Genomic DNA, 12920 nt, shown 5'->3' on the forward strand with positions numbered 1-12920 from the left:
ATTTGATCGACTTCCTGATCGTGTCCTGTTTTGGCTCGCCCATGTTGGCTGATATTTACTGGAGTTCAGCACTTCAGCATGCATTTCATCTACACAGCCATTGAAAATGAAAGAAAATAATAACCATGCACTTAAGTTGGACTGCTGAAGGTGTCCATCATGTAAATATGACACTTTGTGCAAAAAGAATGAATTTATTGGAAGGTGGAGGTTTGCTAACATGTTAAGTTGTCAAGGGACCAAGTGGGTGCAAAATACAAACCGAAACACAATGTACATAATGTGTATAGGATCATCCGTGTGCTCCGATATTGGCAGTGATGACACCTCAGTGTAGTGTTGAGAATCACAAACATATCTTTTGTCTCCGCCTCCCAACAAGGGTGTTACTAGAACGTACACTGTAGATCGATCCCAAATACAGACTGTTAGAAGGGCAATCTCCACCTATTTTGGTTTTCCCCACACGTACATAGGATCCTCAGAACACACGCGTGCACACACGCGCATACACACATACGAGCTCCGTTCACACACACGCTACAAGCTATTCTGTCAGGAGACTTTATTTTTAAAGGGAAAGATGAAAGTGGCCTCATTTCTGTGTGAATTTTGTTTGTACAGTGAATAGTGAGTCGTATGACCCCAGTTATTGTAAAACTTCAACTGTGACAATGTTAAGAACGCAAAATAAACAAATAAATGACTTATGGTATGTATGTGTTTTTTGTTTTTTTTAAGTGGTTCTTAAGCAGTTTCATTTGTGGTCTGCCGCTAGAATGAAAAGACTAAAATTATGTTTACATAACTGATAAATTAGTTTGGATTTTGGTACACAAAAAGGATAAAAGCTACCCCTGATTTATCAATTACTATGAATGACTGCGACTAATGTAGTTCATCAGTAAACAAACTCCAAAGCAGATTGTATAGTAGGAGTGTATAGTATTAAGAAGGGGAATTCCTTTAGCAGTGCTGTTCATATACCCCACCCCCACTAGAGGGCGTTATAGATAAGGATGTCAAGAACATAGATTACTATTTGGGCCTATACTGTGTATTTAGGTGGTATACCCAATGGATAATGGAAGCACAGTGGGATATGGTATATGATATTCATCTTGTTACATTTGTTGTCAACATACTTTTCTCAGAAACCTTTCCTTGGCTTTTGAATCCATTGTATCTTTGGTTAGAGTGGGACTATACTCCAAAAGGGACCCTCCTCTCAAGACATACCTCCCTGGACTTCACTATTCTCTTCCATTGGTCAGTTTATGTCTTATGTTCTTATGATCCTGATATTTTTTTTACTGAAATTGAAAAAAGCGAGAGACAGATTGCTGTCAAGTTTAGCACCACCTCAGCCCGACGTTGGGCCTGAAAACACATATTATGAAGTTGCGTTCCTAACGCAGACTTTTATCTGATAAGGCCCTATCTTCCCCACAGCAGAAGGGTCTCCCTTACGACTAGGAACCTAACACAACAACGTCAGCACTGGTCACTACTGGTCTCGTCAAGAACCCTTTTGAAGTTTAAGGAACTCAGCCGTCGCTTTGTCGACAGTTATCAAAGTAATCCAAGAAGAACCCCAGGAGAACGATGGATTTACACACACCCAATCCGCCTCGACTGGGACGGACAATACCCTCAGGATGAATGGATATACAATCGCAAACTTTCAAATTTCAAACTTTCAAAAGGTGCGTATAGGCCTGTACTTCGATGCAGTATTCTGAGCATTATATAAAATACGTTCTAGTTTCTACAAGCTTGCATTGCATTTCTTATGATGTAAGCTTTAGACACATTTTAATAATGTATATTGATGATGCATTTATTTTTACAATTTAATATATATTTTGATGTATTAGCTATAGCTAAATATTTTTATAGTGATACTAAGCCTCACCCTTTATAGGAAGGATACAATATATATATATATATATATATATAGATATATATATATATATATATATATATATATATATATATATATAGATATATATATATATATATATATATATATATATATATATATATATAGATATATATATATACACACTTGAGACCACTTGTTGAGCACCAGAATAATAAATTAACCTAACTTATTTATGATCTATAATATTCAGAATAGGCCTAGTGTGTCTTTTTCTTAGTCTGTACATTGTGAAATGTGCTTCTGTGTTTCACAAAGTGGTGTGAACGTCTTCTTCTCGTCTGTAGAATGCATTCAGGGCTAGGAGTGTTCCTGCTCCTGGCCACGTCTAGTGCACAATCTGTCCCCGGGCCTTGTCTCTGTTCCACCCTCTGGCCTGCTGGGCTCCTCTTGGTCAACTGCAGCGCCATGGACCTCGTACAAGTTCCTCAGCTACCGTCAGACACTACAGAGCTCCACCTGCAGGATAACCAGCTCACTGCAGTGTCTCCGGGCGCATTTGACAGACTAGCGAGCCTGAGGAAGGTTTCGCTCTCTGGGAATCGCTTCCAATGTGACTGTAGGATCCAGTACCTGAGAAACTGGCTTCGACGAAACCCAGCCGTTGTAACCGGCGGTAGTCCCACGTGTGCCAGCCCGAGTTCCGTGGCGCTGAAAGAGATAGTTGATCTCGGGGACGAGCTGTTCAGCTCCTGTGCCGTTGAGCAAGGCTGTAGTGACGTATTGTCTAACAGCCTGCTCGGGGCAATACTATGTTGCCTCGTTTTTATGTTATTGTGGTGCCTGAGACTTGCCAAGAACTCCACATTCACTCTGGACATAGTAAATAAACATTCAGGATTTGGGGCTGACTCTTTGCGGTCACAAAAACCCAAATACAGAAGGAGGGTTCAGTGCGCCAGCTCACATGTCAATGGTAACTTTACCGCCCCCCTCTGGACAAATGATCATGAAACCAGATATATAAATATGGATTTATTACCACAAATAATGGATGTCCTGCACAAGAAACACAATAAGATAAAAGCTACATGATGCAAGACTGTATTATCATATTTTTCTGGCCATACAAACAATGTATTACATCAATATGATATGTAAACAATTGTAAGGTCATTTATTTGTTTGGATGGATTCTTTGACAATTTTCCTTGCAAATTGGTTCATCTTAAAAGTCAGTATTTTTTCAGATTTATTTTTATTTACGTAACATGCATCAATCATTAAAAATATGCATGGCTAATGGTCCACTGAACATACTTTAAGTCTTTAGAACATATCGCTAGACTATGAATGTAAATCCCTGCCAATTACATTTCTGTGGCTGTTGCTTTCTCCACTGAAGTACTATTACATAAAATAGAAATTGTGCTTTAGCTACGCCCACAAAGATTTACATAGTTTATTGGCTTACATATAGCATGTTAATGTTAATGAAGACTGTCGCCTGTGCACCGGTTAAAGTATTGAGGATGAGACGGGATGCACACAGTCGGTACAATTGAAGGACAACATTGCCATCTGCAATGGCAAACAGATGAGCTTACAGCACACTCTGACAATCATGCATAGTTAACATGGGTTCAAACGCTTAATAAAAATACAACAATGAAAGTCATCTTGACAATAAAAGGTCAAACAAAAATATATGTTTTGAATAAATATAGCGTAACATCATAATTTGTAACGATCTATAACGTATGACCTAAGAAAAATACCTTATGGTTGAATAAGGAAGTTATCTAAAACTAGCTCTTAATCACGTATTGGCGAACACTGTTTGATCATCCGGGGACTACTTACAGATTGTGTATGAGAAAAGCACTAAAGCACACAAACAAACTGTAACTGTTGAGTGAAAAACAAATCTTCCGAAGTTGTTTAAGAGAGCTTAAAAATTACATTATTTTCTAAGAAATGACTCGGTAAACAATGCCCACAGTTTTCAGATTCTACACATTTTGTACATGAAGTGGCGATTCCCTCCCCTCTGCCCCCTCACTCAACTCAATTCAAGTCACATCTTCCAACAAAACCAAAAGTCCTACTAAGGCACAAAGTTCTCCTTGTGGAAGATGAGATCGACGGCCTCGTTCACGTCCAGCACCACATGATCAGGCTCCACCAGCTCGGGGTCGAAGCGGAAGTCCCGGTGCCCGTGGAACACGTTCTCTCTGATGTGCTGATTGGCTGAGGAGGAGGAGGCTGCCTCAGTGCTGGGGTTGTACACCCCGGTGCAGACGAGCAGTGACTTACAGGAAGTAGCGGACGGTAACGCCAGCTCGCCAGCCCAGGGGTGGTCCAGCTCCCCCTCCTGGGGACTGGCAGTTGTTGTTGTTGTTGTTGTTGTTGTTGCCGCCATCTTGGTAACAGCTTTGTGGCTCCTCCCCTTGACCCTTTCCTCCAGGTAGCGGTTGTAAAGGTTGGCTCCGTAGATGTCCGTCATCAGGTTGTCCCTGTGTGTTGAGGAAAGGTTTGAAAAGGTTTATGTTGAAACCTAAAAGCTAATAAACACAAAAGGGTCATAGTAGCTGTAAGTGTGTTGAATGTTTAATCGATTTCTATCACAAAAGGGCCCTGGTTAATACCCAACATTTGGAGGGACTATTTTTCTTTCTCTCCAACAATTCATGAATTTACTTTGTGCATTCTCTTGTGCATGCGCCAAAGTGAAGCAATATTCCCGTCAATACAGGATTTGGAAGTTGGTTAACTGAAGTGGCTCATAATGCACACCTCTGAACATTAATCCATGCCTACTAAGGTTCAACAAAAATACATAATCTTGTACCTACCCTATAGCATAGAGGGACGTGACAGGATGCTTCCACTGCCTTTCGATGGCCTGGCCTCGGATGAGGTACTCTGCAAAATGGTAGGTCAGTTCACTGGGTTTCCCCATCAGAGCCTCATACTTCAAATCCCTTCCTGTTATCTTTTTGTAGATATTCTCGAGGCATACAAGAAAGGTCCCATGTCCAAACCTTTGATCAACGAGAAAGCAACAGGGAGACAGAGTCAGAGGCTATGCTTTTGTTCACCAAACTTGTTAGTTTGGATGAGTATCACGTTTGGAAATCTTGTGTTCAATACAGATTGGCAGAATAAAACACAGTTTTGAGATGAGTGGGGCTTACCGTGGAGACTGCGCCTCAGCCATCCACAGTAGATCCATATTGCAGGCCAGCAAAGGCAGGTGGGCTCGAGTCGGACTGTGGTGGGCACCGCTGAGGTTTCCATGGGTCAGGAGGACATCCACTATCAGCTGGAGATGGGTCTCCCATCGAATTGGCTCCCCAAATAGAATCACAGCTGTAAAGGGTCTCATGTCACTGTCACTTGTCGTGGTCAAAATGATGACATTTTAAACTTGAACTTTGGGGAATTTAACATGTCTGTGGTAACTTACCTTCAACATTTGGCAGGTGGCCAACAGCTGCGGACTGAAAGGTAAAAATAAATATAAGCCATGGGTGTTTTTACCACAAACACAGAGTAAAGCTTGGCAGACCATAGCTACCAGTGTTAGGTTTGAAAGCTCACAGGCAGTTTAGGTCTCCTGTTGTGATCCACCATGTCGAGCAACGGAAACGACTCCCTCAGCATGTCAATACTAACAACGTTTTCAAAACCTAAACTGTAAACAGAGAGAGAATAACCAGTTATAAAGCATAGCAAGACAGTACTTCCACTGTGTGTGTGTGTGTGTGTGTGTGTGTGTGTGTGTGTGTGTGTGTGTGTGTGTGTGTGTGTGTAATAACAACAAAAAGGTATTGAAATTGAATTGTACTTTTTAGCAATGTCCAGAACTGGACCTTGACCGGACACCAGCACACACTTGTCGTGGTACTTCTTGAACATCCTGAGTGGACTGTGGGACATGATGATTTGATCCATGGTAATCTGGGTGTGGGCAAAGGTTTGCAAAGATTAGTTTACACGATTTGTTATGTGTGTAAAGTATATGGCATGTCCGACTTGACTGCATTAACCCAATATTACCCATTCTGTACGTTACTTACAGGGACACCCAGGATGTGGGACATCTGGTCTGCCTTTTTTTGTCTGAGGCAATTCCCTGCATTGGTGACAAAAACAACTGGTACAACAAATTGACCCTGAGAGTTGACCAGCTTCTGGAATGCCTTTTTTGCTGCAGGAATTGGCATCCTGCCTCGAACCAGCACGCCATCGATGTCAAAGAGAAGCCCAAAGCGAGGCTGTGGCTGTCAATGAGAGGGACAACAAAAACGGGAAATGTCCTCATAACAAGAAATGAAACCCATTTGGGGTGAAGAACATAAGTTCAGATGACAAATCAGAATCATGAGATATAATTCCCATTATCAAAAGACTTGGTGCTGAAAAAGGCATAGGGCATAGCATTATGAAGTATTTATATATCTCCTGGTGAGCTTTTGTATGATGTATGAATGAGCTCTAAAAACAATACATGTGTGTCCGTGTTTTGGGGAAGGGGGGGTTTCTTGGGACTGTTTGGCAAAGAGAAGAGCCCTCATAGTGACACAGTTTGGCAAAGAAAGAATAGAGCACTCATATTTCTGGGCTTTGGGCGAGGACCAGAAATGCAGCCTATAACGGCAGTGCCCCATGCGGGAATTTTAAGACACATCGTAACCAGGCGCCAATTTCAATGCATACGAATCTGGTTTCAGCGGGTCATTTTGCTTTTTGGTAATTATTATCGTATTGCGGCAATGCATAATAGATATTCTTGCTCTATTGGAAGGGTGACTATTTTTGGGGAACAATTGTTTTTTCTTTGGATAAGCAAAACAATTGAACGCCTCTGTCGTGTATCTGCAGCTTCTTCACAAAGGATGTTAAATGGCACCCGTTAAAGGTTCAGGTTTAACCTCGACATTTATCGAAAATACCCCAAAAATGTCGCGCAATACCACGACTTAGTAACAATATTAAATTGATAGTTTGTCAGAGCCAACATTAAGCAACAGCTCGTGACAGCCTAAGCATACCTTTCTATTAGACACAGTTCCGCAAAACCCGCATTGAGAACCGACAACTCCAGCTTTTCGTCTGGCTTGAGGGTTACTCAGGGTGTAGAGACCCCGGCAAAAAGGCAGGAGTCCCTTCATCTCCTTTGTTTTCGCCGGGTTTAAAGCTTATAAAAGGGTAGAACCGCGTATGAAGGGAGCCGGGCTGCCGTCTCCTGGCTTTACTTGTTTTCCTCCGATTCCATCGCACATCATTGCGGAGAGGATCCTGGTTTGAAGCGTTATCCTGGTATACCACATCGGCATTTCCGTTATCTTACTTCCTATGCTTCCTATTGCTACGTAAACAGAGACCGGGGAGGATATAGAGAGTATATAATAAGAACCTGACTAGAAAAAGAACATCAACGGTCACGTGGATAATCAATTTGGTGTTCGACTGAACAAGAATTCATCCGCGGCATGTAATGTGAAAGATTTACCTCTAACGGAAGTCCCTCCCTCTCTGCCGCTAATCCATGCAAGTGAATGCCCCGCCCTCTCTCCAATAACGCTCGTTTCAAGCATTCTGTTCAAGGCGTTCCGTCCTGAACGGAGAACGTCTGATAGAATTTGACTGGCAGCACGAGTGACGACACGCGAGGAATAGGTGGTCCTCCAGTCGTCCTCAGCCAGTGGAGAAGGCGCTTGCACGGCATCTGCAACCATTGCAACTGGGCTGCCATTTTATACACGGTATAAATGAAAAAACAATTGGGAATGCGTACCATTTTACAGTTTACTGTATAGAATTACGCATATACATACAAGCATGGAGCTGTATTAATTAAGAATGCATGCAAGTAATAAGTCTAGAAATTCCAAGTTGGGCAACTGCCTGCAGCTGTGACTGGCATGTAGCCTGCTGCAGTCATGCAAGTGCTTTATATAACTTGCACCGGCTATATTTACGCTGCAAGTGCAACCAGAAGGAATTTGTCTTGGAAATTTGAGCCGCTGGGTTAACCTTAAGAGTTCACTTGGAAGTTAAAGACCAAATTTCACAGAAAGGCTGAGACATTTCCAAGTACTGGTAGAAATGACTTTTCCTTTAATATTAGTCCCAGTAACGGTAATTACTTGGGCCCACTGCTCAATGTGTTTTGCAGGTCTGTCATGTTCTAGTGGGTACATCTAGTGCAAACTGTGATTTAAAGTGGAACGATTGAGCACCTACAAATCAATTCAAAAATACAAGATATTGAAACATGATTCTCCCCGTGCTCCTCCAGCTTTATTGATAGTTTAAAATTACATTTCTATTTATTTTTTTAGGACTTAAGTTGCATTCTCCTTCCGACTTAAAAACAGAGTACAAGCAAATGGTATTTTTACAGTAGTCTAAGTGATATTGTACAAAAATAACATTTGATTTCTGAGAAATTCATTTTCCATTCCCAAATGACTCCTAATTCACACTTGACAACTGTTAATGATGCTAATTCCAGCCAAGGTAAAAAAAAAAAAAAGGAAAACTAAAAATTCATAACATTTTTAAAGAAAAACATACCTTGGGCTAACACTTGACATTTAAATTTTAACAGATTTATATATAAAAGATATTTGTTACTGCAAAACTTTTATATCTTAGCAATATAGCATGTTTGAATATGTCCCGCCCACATTGCTGCTTGTAGGGCTCAGATGCATCATGTTGTGAACGGTTTTTCTACTCGGTTTTCTTACTCTTGGCAAACTCATATCTTAGCTCACTTTAACAAACCAAAATGACCATACCAGGGAGCCCATGGTATCCATTTACTCCCCATTCGGTCCCTCATCCTACCGAGACTCACTGCTCTCAAGGCCAGAGGTCCTATACATGCCGTATGTTTAGTCCCATTCAGATTCCATCTCTGATCGCCAGTGGCTTGGAAAGGGGGGGGTTTCTTTAACAAAGCATTATACGCAACACCACTATCAAACTAAAACACTTTTTTTGTATTGAATGCAGAAAGATATTTTTCACCCCTTTCATTGTATTATGTCGAGAGGCCCACTGGCCTGGGACTAGCCTCTTGTCAACCAAACCTTTGGCCAGTGAAGAGGATTCAGAGAAAATAATACAACCAACCATCAATCTGAAAAAAACGGAGGGGCAACCAAGGGCACTGATTATGCGGTGGCTTCGCTGGGGCATTCTTTCGCAAGGTGGCCCGTCTTTCCACAGGTGTAGCAGCTCGCTTCACTGGACTTACTGCACTGAATAGCAACGTGACCAATTTCACCACACCTGGGGAAGACACAAAAACACATTGGTCGTTATAGACACGCGTAATATTCAACACGCATATCAAGAGCCTTTACGTCATGTACACCTATTTTTTACTTTTGACCTATTTACTGAGGGAGAAAAAACACAAGTACGCGACAAATGCATCTATCCATCTATCTACATACACACAAATAAAAGAAAGTGGCCTCACCTGTAACATTTCACTTTATCGCAAAGCTTCTGGATGTGGCCAAAGCCTCCACAGCAGTAGCACTTCTGCTCATTGGCATGGTCGCACTCACGAGCCATGTGGCCCGTCTTGCCACAGCTGTAGCAGTGATGCTCCCTCTCCTTCTTGGGCTCTGTGCAGTCCCGAGAGATGTGGCCACTCCTGTGGCAGTTGTAGCATGCTGAACCGCAACACAAATGATATGCGTTTCACTAACAAACTCATTTCAACCATTCCAACCAATCAGTAATTGGTGGGCTTGAAAGAAGATATTGGGGACTACAGAATTAGTTAGGAATTACACAACAAAAATATAGAAAATGACAACCAAAACATTTATTCTACAAGCGCAATACACACCATCCTCAGATTGCCCACAATCCTTTGCAATATGACCTTGGTCCCCGCACCTGAAGCAGAAGTGGTCTGTGGAGAAAGCATCAAGGGTTATAAAAGTGTGTCTCCTTACATTTCAAGCAATGTGCCAGAGGGAATACTCTCAGTAATGTTCATAGTGACTATTTTTACCCTTGCCGCGTCCCCGGCCTCTACCGCGTCCCCTGCCGCCGCCGTTACCCCCAACACCACCAACCCCACCGCCACCGACTCCTCCACCACCACCGCCTCCACTCCCAAGTGGGCAGTTCTTGATCCAATGTCCAGTACGGTGACAACCGAAACACTCGTTGATGGACTTGTCCATTATCTGAGTCAAAACAAAACATGTGTTACAATACAGAACTCACTCGAGAAACATTTGTGTGAGCAATAACCCTCCCCCAATGCAAATTAACAGAGATCAGGTGAATAACTAAATAACGACTAACATGTTCTGAATAGCGAGGCAAAAATGATACATTGAATGTCATGAACATGTATCTGCATTAATTTCCCCAGGGATATTTATGAGGTTGACTACAGAGGTTACCCCTAAACCTTAAATTGATAACATTCATTGCTCAACCAGTTAAATGCTAGTCATACATCTACTATACTACCAGCTCAGGGATTTTAGGCCTGTATGCAGTGGGTACAAACTACCTATAGGGTAGCCTATTTCTCCACACCACTGGGATAGCTCGCTACTGGGCTGACTTACATGATTTCATCAATGGAATCATGTTGTGATCACCACAGGTCAAACTTCTCCAAAGTGTGTGCTGACGGTGATAAAGACATCGGTCATGAAGAATGCGAGTTAATAAGTAACGTTAACCACATTACTCACAGTGCCCGAGTATTACTATAGAATGCAACCCTAGTCGGGACGGGGAGAAAATGAGATTCAATCTATTTTCACAGTTGAATACAATGCAACATTGCATGGCAAAAAGCATTTGGCCATGTTGGGCACGTAGAGCCATAATTTACTCCCATCTTTAAGACGCCCGTCTATGCAACACGACTACCTCGTGTGAATCCTTTAACATTGCTGTATGAAATGTACTTGTATTAACAGTCATCCAGGCTTAAGAGGTTATACTAGAACGTAACAGTTAAATATTACACAAAAAAAAACAAGGTAAAACGAAGTAACGTCAGTCGAAATCAATGCCATTAAACGCACGCCGTGTCTCCTGCAGCTAGTCATGTAGCATCCATGCGTTAGGCTATCAGTCTCGGAGAGGTAGCGTTAGATAATAGCGCAGATTAATACAAGACTCATTCCAGACAAGAGTCTTGGATTGATCGGAACATTTACATCGCGATGATCTAACCGACAAAAGTAAATGTCGCATTACACAAAACGAAGCGATGTGTAGCAGCTATCCCTGCGTTGGGGCCTTGTCACGTTGACGCAACTGCGTACTCGGCGAGACACCGCGTGTTAGCCTCGCCACCTTTTCAATACAACAGACACACGACCACGTCGACGATAGCGGCTCGTTACGACTCATCTGGGTGTCGTTGGCTAGCCATCGAGGAATTACACCGATTGCATGGGAAATAAACTCGCATTAGAACCACTGGACAATGAATAATAGAGAACCTTTCCCGCGCAGAGCTCTAATGGCTCAAAGTCGTTCAAAAGCGCTAGCAGGCCGAGAACCCGATGTCCCGTAAATGCCTTCCTACAATGTGTGCTTTTCAATGAAAAATAACCAACAGGCATCGGTGTGCAATAAGTGAAACGTGTAACATACCCAAATCGCATTGTTTTGAGAAGATCAGCCTAAGAATATGAGTGTATTTCTTACCTTTTCAGCTATGACTACTAAGATTCTGTTTACGCCTCCTCCTCTGAGCTACAGGCGGAACACGAGTTTCTGGAGCGTCATTCATACTATAGAGTCAAAGAAAGCGCAGTCGTTGGCCACGGTCTGCGCGTCCAGCCAATCAGGCTGCAGAGTGTCTGGACACCGCCTCTACCAATAACCAATCACTGTGGAGGATTTCTCCAGGATTCGATGCTAATGTCGGACCTCGTTCAGCCAGGCCTGCTTTATTTATTTAAAACAGTATTAATAAATACTAAATATAATGGAAATATAGAAAAATAAACAAAAAATTGTATATAGTTATAATAGTAATGTCCCTTCCTGCCTCTAGTTTTTAGCGGACGCTAATATTATAATTCCAATAATCATATACAGTTTCCCATTTATGTATTGCCTAGCCCCATATCATATAGTGGTCATGGCAGTTTGATGCCTCTGAAGTATTATAACCAAGATGACAAAATAAATAACACCAAACTAATCCTGAAATCAATTTCCATTAAACTAAATTGAAAGATTGCTCAAATGTACACACACACACACACACACACACACACACACACACACACACACACACACACACACACACACACACACACACACACACACACAAACACACACACACACACACGCACAAACAGCGACGAGTGTCTGTGCGTGAGACACATAAGTCCATTGGAAATCAGGCCTATATGCATTTCAGCTAACTTGCATGAGAGCTTGGTTGGATCAATAACTGGGAAAGATGCGATCGTCTGAGTCTTAAGGTGGTATGGTTTGTTAATTAAATAAATAGTTGTCCAACCTTATTTAAACAGGTCAAGTATTTCTGTAAGAAATCAAACGTAAATATTATTATCATATTACCGTTGAGGCATTTATTTCCCGTCATTCGGAAATGCAGAAACCTGACCATTCTAAACAATAGACAAACCTAAAGGAGTACCTTAAGAAGGCCCCACAATGACAAAGCCCTACCCTCATCCCCTTACACCAAGTATCAGTTAGATAATATTATGCCAGATGAAGCCAAAGGCTTGATTTTAAACTTAAGAATTTGCACATTAAGATAGACAAGCTGAGACTCAATGTTGACAAGACAGACCAGATACTGTATTGGAAATGGCCATTGTTTGTGCTAACGTTGATCCTGCAATTTTGTTATGCCCAGATCATTATATCGGTGAGGTTGTACTGTAAGTTTTGCAATGTTGTTAAGGCTCTTTTTTCTGCCAGACCCTATGAACCATCTGTGATGATAGGGTACCTCAGGGGACCGAGCCTGGGATGCTACAGACAT

The 12920-nt window shown here is 41.9% G+C and overlaps 3 protein-coding genes across 4 annotated transcripts; 1 reads left to right on the forward strand and 2 right to left on the reverse strand.

Annotated features, from left to right (window-relative positions):
• The first annotated feature begins 1489 nt into the window (after positions 1-1489).
• gp9 (glycoprotein IX platelet) lies at positions 1490-3960 on the forward strand. The gene is made up of 2 exons (XM_079741038.1): positions 1490-1706; positions 2230-3960. Exons 1-2 carry the CDS (start codon positions 1663-1665, stop codon positions 2975-2977), a joined length of 792 nt encoding a protein of 263 aa, XP_079597164.1. The 5' UTR covers positions 1490-1662; the 3' UTR covers positions 2978-3960.
• An 18-nt stretch (positions 3961-3978) lies between these two features.
• On the reverse strand, positions 3979-7101 carry LOC307078991 (haloacid dehalogenase-like hydrolase domain-containing 5). Its single transcript, XM_079741037.1, has 8 exons — positions 6940-7101; positions 5965-6168; positions 5733-5845; positions 5486-5579; positions 5352-5385; positions 5080-5254; positions 4738-4926; positions 3979-4398 (listed from the first exon to the last, which is right to left on the reverse strand). Exons 1-8 carry the CDS (start codon positions 7057-7059, stop codon positions 3990-3992), a joined length of 1338 nt encoding a protein of 445 aa, XP_079597163.1. The 5' UTR covers positions 7060-7101; the 3' UTR covers positions 3979-3989.
• A 1057-nt stretch (positions 7102-8158) lies between these two features.
• cnbpa (CCHC-type zinc finger, nucleic acid binding protein a) lies at positions 8159-11669 on the reverse strand. Of its 2 annotated transcripts, XM_079742503.1 has the most exons (5): positions 11600-11669; positions 9930-10107; positions 9762-9827; positions 9384-9582; positions 8159-9190 (listed from the first exon to the last, which is right to left on the reverse strand). In XM_079742503.1, the coding sequence occupies exons 2-5, from the start codon at positions 10102-10104 to the stop codon at positions 9073-9075; spliced, it is 558 nt and encodes a 185-aa protein (XP_079598629.1). In that variant the 5' UTR covers positions 10105-10107; positions 11600-11669; the 3' UTR covers positions 8159-9072. The 2 variants fall into 2 exon arrangements, with proteins under 2 accessions (XP_079598629.1, XP_079598630.1); XM_079742504.1 differs by lacking the exon at positions 11600-11669 and having other exon boundaries at positions 9930-11096.
• Positions 11670-12920: the final 1251 nt, after the last annotated feature.

The sequence above is a fragment of the Pollachius pollachius genome (genome assembly GCF_949987615.1).
Source record: "Pollachius pollachius genome assembly, chromosome: 8".
In the NCBI taxonomy this organism is placed as follows: Eukaryota; Metazoa; Chordata; class Actinopteri; order Gadiformes; family Gadidae; genus Pollachius; species Pollachius pollachius.